We start from the raw sequence: 12,107 nt of genomic DNA, 5'->3' as shown, positions 1-12,107 counted from the left end.
TATATGACAGGTAAAATGGGCTTGAGGATACCTCTGCAATTTATGGCAGCATTTGGGGGTTGATCAGTTTGGGGTATTATTCTCTGTGTAATGTATGACTGGCAAGGGATGTCCCTGTGCAATTTATGGCTGTCAGTATCTCTGTGCAATGTGTGGTTGGCAACAGAAGAGTGCCCTAATAATGAATTGAAGACAAATAAACTCCAATTGCTTGTTTAGTCTATAAAAGAATCAAACTGTTACCTAAGTTAAATCACCTTAAAGCTTTTACGATTTCATTAGGAAAGTAAATTTCAATCTGTACAGGAAATTAGAACCAGTGACATGAACATTTCATGGACAAACAACCTTAATATATATAAAAAGGACACTTTTCCTTTAGTCTAGAAACGTAAATTTTACTAAGTATGCCTTTATCAGAAGAAAGTCTAATATTAAATGGAAAATTATCATAAAAAAGCAATACTGAGCCACAGATTGCCCTGTGCGGTCTGATCATTCATTATTTTTATATCCGTCTGAGCTGCCAACATTTCTTCCAAGGAAAAAATCAACCAACAGTTTCCTACATCACAGATTGTATATAACCAAGAAAATGGTGCAAGAACCATGTACAATATTTTCGTATCCAATAAGTTTAAATCAAGATACAAAACTAAATTTGATAATTTCTTATTAAACACACAATTAAATATATTACATGAAATAAAATAAATATTGTTTAATTTCCTGTATATATTTTATGGATTTTATATATGAATGCATATTGCTTATTATGTATCCATGCTGTGCTTCATGTATGCAGTCTACAGGAACTGTGCATACAGTGTAAACAGTAGCAGTACCTAATATTTTTATTTCTTATTAAATTTTTTGTCCATTAGCTCTATGAAGTGTGCCCACTATTTAGGTCCTTAACAGTAAGAGAGCGTGCAAGTGGTATGCACTTATCTGGGCAAGTGGTGGAATCCTCGCTTTTTATTTTCATATCCGACTGTACAACGTTTTATGTAGAGTGGGGCGTATGCAAGTTTGTGTAGCGGTACGCTACACAAACTGGCATACGCCCCACTCTACATAAAACATTGTGTGAAATCAGTTTGTGCATTTCCAGAAAGTGGGCACCTAGGAAGATGTGCGTGATTCTGTCACTTACGCCCAATTGCACCAGGGCAGGTAAGGGTCATTCAATCATTGGCCAAGTGCAGTAAAGGCCTCTAAAGATAAGGTGCAAATACTCGCTGCTTCTGCTGCTGATGAGTTATCATAAACCAGGTGCATATGCCGGTGAGCCAGAGGCGAATGCATTTTCGAGATGTGTACAGCTCTGCATATGGGTGGAAATATTCTCGTTTTCTATGCTCTTTATATAAGAGTAATTTACTCCCATTTTGCAGCCAACTCTGCATCAGGCCTACAGTGTATAAAATTAAAACAAATAAAAGGAACTTCCAGTTTATCATAGGTATAATAAAGTATAAAGTATATCTCAAATAAGTTTTATAAATCAATATCAAAATGTTATATGATGTACACATTAGAATGGGTTCCATATGCAAACACAACTATACTTTTATTAGAATTCTGTATTATCAATTTTCTTCTTGTTGCATCCTTCCCTCGACCCCTCTTCCCCACTTGCTTGCTGTCCCTCCCTTGTAACCTTGGGCTACCCTTGCCATTACCCTTGCCATTCTTGTAATTACCGCCCTTTGCAATATGACTTGATTGATGTTACCCTACTTGTGTTACAACTTGAATTTCTTGACCGTGCTTTTCAGTTCTACTTGTGCTATGTCAATTGCTGTGAAATTCTGTTAATTTGTGTGAGCTATGTCTATCTTGTTTGTACTACTGCCATGTACGGAACAACAGAACTTTGTGATACCCTATAAATAAAGGCTAACCACTCTAAAAATACTTCTCTTTTTCATTGCACAGACAAGGTTCAATTACTAAATGGAGTATGATTCATAACATTTCTACTGCATTAGCTGTTTCACAGACTGAAAGTAAATCTCCGAAGCACTGAAAGTGCTGCAAAGTATTTAAAATATATTAGGAAACTCAGATGTCCCTTCACTAAGACCTTTTGATGTTGTGCTATTCCTATAAACATCACACCATTTTACAGTAGGGGACTTGCAATGTACCTGGCAGCAGCAAAGACTGCCATGTCAGCATGACCAATGCTGGGGATACCTACCCTTCTAGACAGGAGACTAATTATGCTTCTTCATTCATGAATTTGTGCTGGTCCTGCTATTGAAGCAGGACCAGCTCCCATAGGAAATAATAAAAGGTGGTTAGTTTGTACTGCAGTGTACCAGCAAAAGGCACTGTGCATTGTATTACAGCATAGTAAGTGGACATTATTTCATATTAAGTATAAAACAAATTTTTAATAAATCATCCTGACTTGGAACAGGTAGTCAAAGAAATAAAGGAAAATGTATTTTTCCTAATATTTAGGAGCTCAATAGTTCTAACAACTCCGTTATTGCGTATGCCAACAACAGCAGTTACTTTGTGTAAGGTAATTATATATTTCTGCTAATGGTTATTTGTAAGTTCATTTTATGGTAGCTCAAGGTGTAGTATACAGAACTAAAATTACCAAGAATAATGCTTAGTTAGTATATAAAATATTTTTTTATTATTATTGAATTGTATAAAAAATATTGTTTGACACTTTATTATTTTGGTGTCAGAAGGGATTCTACTATTGTCCTACTGACACGTGAAAATGTAGCTTACTTTTGTTGCCTGTAAATTTACAGATGGTTGGTAACAATAAAGGAGAATACTGCCACAAAGCATTTCAAATGTCATATTTATGATAGAGTCTACTTGCATTTAATGATTACCTGTTACCCCCATGGTAAAATATTTTGGGAAACATTTAGACTGAACAGTACTACAATATTTACTCTGTATTGGGTCTCAAAATCAATTATAATTGAAAATAATATTTATTCTTGTAAAATTTGTTTTTCCATAGCTGTGGAGCGTTACGAAAAATGTGTCTATGGGATAGGTAAGAATTAACTGCCACAATGAAATAACATGAGGGAAATGTGTATCAAATATGTATTAATAACAAGATACTTACAGCAGCAACATTCACAAAATCATCATCTGAAAGAGTTTCCAACATCTCAGACACTGATGTTCTTATCAGCTTCAGGGTCAGCCCACTGACACTCCCGCTCCTTTACAAAGAGACGTGAGAATGGGAGAGGGGTTACAAAAATAAATCTGTTTGATATATCCTAATCAGGTGCAGGTCTTGTGTCAATGAAATTAATTGGAAAGCTATTCTAGGTTTTCCATGTATGTCCATTCCCTCCTACTTTGGGTATTAGGCATTTTAAAAGATCTAAATGGCAGCTTGTCTGCTTCAGGGCAAAGCTCAAACAGGAGGGATTGCAAATGCTGATGAAACACATTTTAGTAATATAAAAGTATTTCAATCCATTTAAAACATCAGATGCAATCTATTCCATCAAAGCGACAAACTAGAGAATAGATTTTTTTAGTACAAAGCAATCTACTAGAAACATCAGACTTGATGCTTTTCCCCCTGACATTAACCTAACAAAGAGCCCTCTGCGGAAACCAAGAGATGCTTTTAATAGACTGAATCTCTCACTTTTCACTCAGACAATGCAACTCTAAATAAATGCCAAAAAAAGAATATATGCGCCATCAGGGGAAACATGATCAATAACATGCCAGCAAAATTGTGAGGTTGGACTGGGTTCTATTTTATTTTCTGTTTGTTGTTTGTTGCTGTTCTAAATCTAATGGGGTTAGAGTAAATGGCAGTTTTTTGTTCCATACAAATATCAAAATTATATAAATACAAAAATATCACATTATGCTTTTACATTATGTTTGTAGAATAAATATATTCTGTTTTCTACTTTAGTAAGGACACATAAAATAGATAAAACTGAAATCAAAATCAGTTCTGCAACCTGCTGAGTGGGAACAAACATATCTCTTGGATCGAGGGCACAATTGTATATGCAGAGAGCAAAGAAAATCATACTCTGATGGGAATGTTTTAATTTCCATGTGAGATGTAAGCAAATAATAAAAATGACTGATCTTCTTTAACTCCCCCTTTTCATCTTCCCATCCGAATGTTTGTTATTCACAGGGCTTAATTTGTGCTGCGACGCAAAGGAAAGCAGTTCTGGCACTACTTTTGGCATCACAGTCTTTAATGTCCTCTCGGAATCTGTCATGAGTTCAATTTCCATGTTTTCCAATGTTCACTTCTATTGTACCGGAGTGCCACTTCTTTATAGCTACACGTTAAGCACTTTCAGCATTATACCTATCCTGCTCATCTAAAGTCTCAAAGATGTTCCGACTGCCAATCTATTAGGAAGTTATCCCATAATAATTTTTTGTATCTGTCTGGAGACCTTGACACTATGGTTACCAGCTTTTCAACCAAACTGTGAGTTTGGAAATCTCTAATTTATCTTTCTGATGTTCTTGGCCCGTCATACAATAATCACCAGCTTTGCATTTCTTCTCAGCTTCATATTCATGTTTATGACACCAGACTTACAATTGGTCCCATGGATCTTGCGGCTGTAAACTGTATATCAGCAGTCTCCATGACATCCTATATCAACACTATTCTTAGCATTCCCACACCAAAATCTTCTCTTGTTTTGGAATTACAATTCTGTTGCTTCTACCTTACCAGAATCTCTCACATATATCCTTAACATACTAAAGTTATAAAGTTACACCAATTGAAATCATCTATCCAAACTTTTCTTTTAATAGATAAATATCCTTTTTCCCAACTGCAATTTCAGCAAAGAAATATAATTAAGGTATTCAAATAAAAACAATATGCTAAATTGGGACTTTTATTACAACCACACAATAGAAAATATTGGTGTTCTTTCAAAATGTTACAATATTTTTCCCCTTTCTTCATAAAAAAAATGTCCTTGTGTCAGTAGTAAATAGCCAGAAGAGCCTGATGTTAACGTACATCAAGTGAGCTACAAAGGTGTAATGTGCAGCTCTTATCTGTTCTATCTTTTAGGAAGATCCTAACTTATTATAGATGTTTAATCCTTGATTTATTGGGGTAAAGGTACATTATAATGTTTGAACCACATGGGCACCAGATCCCCAAAATGACATTTTTTGACCATACACAAACACATCACATCCTGAATTGCTGGATTCCAAGAGCTATTTCCCCTCATACATTTTAGTAGTCGTAATTCTGGGGACTTTTAATGCTAAGCTCACTAGACACAATTTTATTTGCAGCTTCAATATGTTTAATTTCAGCATTCACAGTATTAGTGAGAGTCCTGCATCAGAATGCCCTCAAAATAGCTTTATATCTTAACACAGGTGTATATAGTGTATATTCATGTCAGTAAGATACTGGGAACTGCCCTATGCGAGCACCAGTAATGGTCACTTGTCCAGAACCGACACACTGGAAGTGTAAATGAAACCATTGTTCATCGTAAATGTATTAATAGAGCTGACTTGATGGCTGCCATGACTCAGTTGTCCAATCAGTTTTACTAACAAATTTACAGGGCTACTTTTTTAACCATTTCCCACCTCAACTATTGTAATCCTTTAACCAGCTTCCCATCACTGAGAAGGCACAGATTTGAATGTGACTATTAGACTAAATATAATGGCTAACAGTTTTCCTAATGTTCCAAGTCTTCCAAGTTATGCCACTGGCGTTTTTTTCCAGTGCTCAATTAATACCCCTGGTTCTCTTTATAAAGCTCGAAACAATGCTGCACTTGCCTGTCTTTCGTCCCTTCTGTGTTTGCCACTTCCCATTTCCATCATGCCACACCTATACATGGGAATGATTTTCCGAATTTAGTCAACTAGCCTTTAAACTTTCAGTGGTTCCTGAAAATTCATTTATCCAGGGAAGTATGTCACATTCCTTACCGGTCATATTATTTAGTTGAATTGTAGCATATACCTCCCGTTCTCTAAATAAAGCTTAATTTACACTCCTCTGTACTGTTCTCCATAATCCTATATTTTATCTAGTAACATTTGCTCCTCAAAAGACTTTAATTCCAGATAAGCAACTTATCCATGTTGTACTCATGAATATGTAGCAATTCGCCCCCGGTCAAGAATAGATGTCTGGTTAATTATTTCGAACAAGCACCTGTGCATTTTCTATAACTGCTTTACAGCCCCGTATTATTGTCAATACAGGTTTGCTCAATCTTTTTGCTGTAAAGTGCTGAGGAATATTTGGTTTGCCCTAACCTACAATATACAAAGTCTGTAAGTCTTTTTTTCTAAGGCAATGCTTTCTATGAAGCCCTCCCTTCTAATATAACCACACACACACACTGGTAAATAAATTAGTTCCATACATACACATCCACCAGGATAAGCATGTCTTTTGGTGATGCAGCTCCTTGTATGTACCTAAAATATGGACAAGAAAAAAAAGTTATTGAGCATTTCGCAGTTATGATATAATTATTATAGTTATACTATACTATAATAAAAATTATACTATAATATAGTCAAATTATTCAGCTCTATTGGTCACTTTATCAATAGTATGCCAACCATTTTTCAGTATTATATTGAAATAATGTAAATTGAAAAGAATTACATTACGAAGTAGAATATAACATTTTGTTGTATTCTGAATTTAGCACTTCTGGGTCATGAAGCTCAGTGCGGCAAGCAATAGACTGCGTATCTTGGGAAATGTAGCGTAGCAAGAACTGAAGTGATGACAGTTAGTTACATAGTTCAAGGGAAAATGTATTTGAAGTTTTCAGAACAGTATATTAGTGAATTTATTAATTCAAATTACAAAACCAACATGACATGTTTGTATTTACAAAGCAAATTGAAATAACAAGTAAGATACACATTTTTAATTTGCTAGCACTGTACATTACCTTTATTAATTATACAAAGATACCAGCACTAAAATAGTTCACAGCATTAAATAGGTAAAAGTAGATTACCAATAATAACAAATATTAAATCAAATATACTGTATGTCATTACAATAAATAAATTCCCATGCAATAATTAAATGTAACATATCACAAGGTAAGTTCTAGGGGCATAAAATATATAAAAGAAACACATATAAAATTAACCCGCAAGTGTCTCAAGCATACAATATAAAAAGGTATTTCAAAATCCATATGATTCGCTAATTTGAAATAAAAACAATATATTTTTCACTTTTACCATTATATCAGTTTGAAGAAAGAAAACAGTAGACAGATACATACAAATCAAAAAATGCCTGCAGTCAAAGTGAAGGGTGTGTTTGCACCAGTGACATAATTGATTTTCCAATGTACTCACGTAGGGGAGTAATAGCCAATGTATCTGGAGCATAGTAATGGAAATCCTGTCACTTGTTGTCACTTAGCAAGCTGCTTAATGAACTCCTAAATAGGCAATCCTAGACAAAAAGCATAGCAGATCTGGAGTATACTGCTACAGATATCCATAACCCCTTATCTAATTTCAAAGCAAGTACTTACTAGATTGCAAAAAGCTGGTAGTTCAACAATTAAGAAACAATCCTCCTTTCTCACTAAATGAAGTTTCCATCCAAAAGATTCGTTTACATAATAAGGATGATGTAAATCCACGTGGGGAAAAGTGTTTATTGATTAGAATGAGTTGATTGACATTTTAATGTATAATGCCTAAAGTCTCCTTGCTCACTTGCTACTTAATCAGAGACCCATACAGATATTTGCAAGAGCTTTTATATAAGTAACAACCGACCAATAATATTCTTGTTAATTACATGAATAATGATGATTTTTTTTCATAAGTAATTTTATTTACAAACATATGGGAACAGCCAGGGGCACCAGGTGAGCTCTGAATTATGCTGATCTATACATGGGAGTCTTTGAACAGGAAGACATTTGTCTTGAAAATTTGGGGCAAACTTGGTATTCTATGGCTGCTATATAGATTATTTGATATTCATTTGGGAGTGTGTTTAGAGACTGTCACTCAATTATTTGCACAATAACATAATTAACAATTCAAATAATTACATTTTCACTTCTAATTATCACAGTTAATCTACTGATTTTTTTGGATCTCACCTTTTTTTCAGTCATGCCTGGGAACAATAGCTTATAAGGAACTACTGCAAACTAGTGGATACAAACATATATTTGCACTTTAAAAGTAAACTTCATTCACAATGGATTAATATTATTCCTTTTGGATAGTTTATATGCATCAGGCTGTCACTCACCGGACTGTGAGTGCTTCTTCCCGGACATTTAGGAACCGTGGCCGTCCTCCATCCTGAGGGACTGCGCATGCGCAGCCCTTTCTATACCTCCAGTGTATGTTCCTTTAACTTAATTGGCAGATCAGGCAACCTCCCTATATTAAGCACCTGTGGTCAACACCACGTTGCCTGATCTTGGAGTCTCATTCCCCATGAGCCTCTGAAGGTGTTCCTGTGTTTCCTTGTTTATTCAGCCCTGCTGATTCCTGTGGTTTCCAAACCACTTCTACCTCTGTGGTTTCCAAACCACTTCTACTACTGTGGTTCCCATACCACTTCTACCATCTACTGTATCATCGTGACTGTGAGCTGATTCCTATCCGCTGCCTCCGTGCACTACAGTCTTCTAATCACTTCAACTCTACCATTTATCATTGGGACTGTTAGCTGATGCCTATCCGCTGCCTCCGTGCACTACAGGCTTCAACCACATCCACTCACCTGTTCATGATTGTGACTGCCAGCTGATTCCTATCCGCTGCCTCCGTGCACTACAGGCTTCAACCTGCAACTCGTCTGTGTTTCATCATCGTGACTGTTTGGCTGATTCCTATCCGCTGCCTCCGTGCACTACAGTCTTCAACCTGCAACTCGTCTGTGTTTCATCATCGTGACTGCTAGCTGATTCCTATCCGCTGCCTCTGTGCGCTTCAGTCTTCAGTCCTCGTCAACTCTACCGTGTTTCCTTGAGTCTGCTGCCACTATTGCTACCCGCTACTCTCCGTGATCATCTGTTCCAGTTCAACTCTGCTCCGGGGTCCCATCGTTACTGCACCTGCTGGTTGCTATTGGTTACCTCCGTGTTCCCGCAGAGACCCGCTGCTGTTACTTCTCAGCGCTACTCATCCATCTACTGCTGATCCGCTCTCCACGCCTTCCTGTGTTCCCTGCTGGTCTACCTACCTGTGCGCTGCACCTGCTAGACCCCCGCTTCACCCATCCAGGGACTTGTATCCTGCTGGCCTCCTGCCCTTCAGGTATCTCTGCACTCCTGTCTGACTGCCTTCTCCTGAACCACGGTATGCATACTTCTCATTGACTGTGCTGTGTATTGCATACCTTGCTGGACTGTGTTGGTTCTCCTCTGGAGTGTACTATCCGCTGAGTCTATTGCCATCATTGACTGTGTTGGTTCTCCTCTGGAGTGTACTATCTGCTGACTCTACTGCCATCATTGACTGTGTTATCTCATGCTGGATTACTTCAAGAGACTTTCTATATTGGCAGTGTTGTTCAGTCATTTATACATTTATATTGTGCATATTACTGTGGATCAAAGTCAAGGTGCCCGTGTATATATTGTGTTGCAGTCTCTCCCCGTGCACCTCCTCACATATATATTCAGTGGTACAACTTGCTAGTGGCAGACCACTGACTCCTGTTTACAGTTTCACCTGTTCCAGTATCCTCTCACATAGCAGTGGTACAACTTGCTAACGCAGACCACTGACTCCCCGGATACCTCCACTTGGATTCCATTCCTTCACTCAGACAGCGGTACAACTTGCTATCCGCAGACCGCTGACTCTCATCACCTCCTCGTTTCTGTTGGACATTCCTCCTCACTATAGCAGTGGTACAACTTGCTACCGCAGACCACTGACTACCTTCACGTGTCCTTTGTCCATACAGTTCCTCGTGTATTACTACCTCCATATTGCCAGTGCTGCTAGTCATAGACTTTCCTGAGCATCTCATCATCTGCTATTTCCTGTTCCGTGATCACCCTGCTACCAGAGTACCATATTACCACCTATACTGCTCTGGTAAGCCTATCACCTGGTGATCCCTGGGTAAAGACTCCTAGTGCCCGTGACACAGGCATAATTGTTCATCTGATATGGACTTCATTCATCAATCTAAAACTATCCTTAGTTTCTTTTTATCTAAGGGGTACCCATATTTCTCTCTTAGCGGAAGCATGTGCAAAATTATTAAAATTGAATAGAAATTTATTACTTCCAATAAAAAAATTAACTTATAAAAGAGTGCATTGTGAGCTATACGATCCAGTATGTTGGCAGTACCGCAAGGAGTTTAAAGTGTTGATTCCTTGACCAGTGATCCCAGAGAATTAAAAGTCACTGGCATTGAATAGATTAGATCAACCCCAAGAATGGGGAAAATGTAGTTGATTATATTATTATTATTATTATCATTTATTTGTTAGGCGCCACAAGGTTTCCGCAGCGCCGCACATAGTACAAACAGTAGACTATACAGGGTATAACAGTACAGAACAATAAACAAAAGTACCAATACTTCAGAAACTCCAGGCAGGCAGATGCAATAGACACGGAGCAGAAGAACGGGTAAGGAGACAGGAGGGAAGAGGGCCCTGCTCAAGCAAGCTTACATCCTAAGGGAGGGTTAAACAGACCAGGCACAAGAGGAGCCAGTTAATACTATTTTTTATGGGGAGGTTTCGAAAATGTATAATAGTATTATTATGTATATTTGGACATTTTTATATGTATTAAAATATATTGGTCTAGACTGTATTTTACAGAGTTTATGTATCTATACTTTATGTTATATTTATATATTTTGTATATATCAAGTTGGAATGGGAGAGAGGGGAGAATGAGTGGAGGAGATGGGGGTTAAGTGGATGGTTGGTAGGCTTTGAGAAAGAGGTGAGTTTTGAGTGCACGTTTGAAGGAGCACAGAGTAGGAGAGAGGCGGATGGGGCGAGGGAGGTCATTCCAGTGAAGGGGGGCTGCACGGGAAAAGTCCTGGATTCTGGAATGGGAAGAGGTGATCAAAGTGGAGGAGAGGCGGCGGTCATTGGCCGAGCGCAGGGAGCGGGTGGGAGTGTGAATGGAGAGGAGGTTAGAGATATAAGGGGCAGTAGAGTGGGAGAGAGCCTTGTAAGTGGTGGTGAGGAGTTTGAAAAGAATTCTGTAGGGGAAGGGGAGCCAATGTAGGGCAAGGCAGAGAGGGGAGGCAGAGGAGGAGCGGCGTGAGAGGTAGATGAGTCTTGCGGCCGCATTGAGTATAGAGCGGAGGGGGGAGAGACGGGAGTGGGGGAGGCCGGTGAGGAGGAGGTTGCAGTAATCCAGGCGGGAGATGATGAGTGCCTGTATGATGGTTTTGGTGGCCTCCTGAGAGAGAAAGGGATGGATGCGGGCGATGTTGCGTAGTTGGAAGCGACAGGCTTTGGCAAGAGAATGAATGTGGGGGGCAAAAGAGAGAGAGGAGTCAAGGGTGACACCCAAGCAGCGGAGTTGGGTGACAGAGGAGATGGTAGTGTTGTTAACGACAATGGAGAGGTCATGGTGGGATGGGAGGCTGGGATATTTTTTAGATCTTTCAGTTGGGTACATTATGTCCAGAGAGCCTGAATGAAGCAGTTGGCTTAAATTGTATTCAGTCATTTCTTAACAAAGATAGAGGGGGGGGGGGGTAACATATGTTATTGTTCTAATTATATATATATATATATATATATATATATATATATATATATATTGGTGGCAGTTAATTTATTTTAATACTATTTTTTATGGGGAGGTTTCGAAAATGTTTAATAGTATTATTATGTATATTTGGACATTTTTATATGTATTAAAATATATTGGTCTAGACTGTATTTTACAGAGTTTATGTATCTATACTTTATGTTATATTTATATATTTTGTATATATCTAGTTGCAATTAATGTATTCATTTTGCATTCTATTCATTTGAGTTATGTTTCATTAAAAACAGGTGAATTGAATCCTGAGGAAATTAGCTGTTGCACATTGGAATTAACAAGGATACTATTAAATG

General features: G+C 37.8%; 1 protein-coding gene across 7 annotated transcripts in view; it reads right to left on the bottom strand.

Annotated features, from left to right (window-relative positions):
• CACNA2D1 (calcium voltage-gated channel auxiliary subunit alpha2delta 1) overlaps positions 1-12,107 on the bottom strand; it is a 612,754-nt gene that overhangs the window by 159,091 nt on the left and 441,556 nt on the right. For all 7 annotated transcript variants that reach the window (XM_075208701.1, XM_075208699.1, XM_075208698.1 and 4 more), the window contains exons 9-10: positions 6,415-6,465; positions 3,113-3,212 (exon numbers count right to left, since the gene is read on the bottom strand). In XM_075208701.1, coding sequence (XP_075064802.1) covers positions 3,113-3,212; positions 6,415-6,465 — 151 coding nt within the window. The remainder of the gene's footprint in view (positions 1-3,112; positions 3,213-6,414; positions 6,466-12,107) is intronic.

This window comes from Mixophyes fleayi, chromosome 4, assembly GCF_038048845.1.
Source record: "Mixophyes fleayi isolate aMixFle1 chromosome 4, aMixFle1.hap1, whole genome shotgun sequence".
NCBI lineage: Eukaryota > Metazoa > Chordata > Amphibia > Anura > Limnodynastidae > Mixophyes > Mixophyes fleayi.
This window is presented reverse-complemented; position numbering and strand designations above follow the sequence as displayed.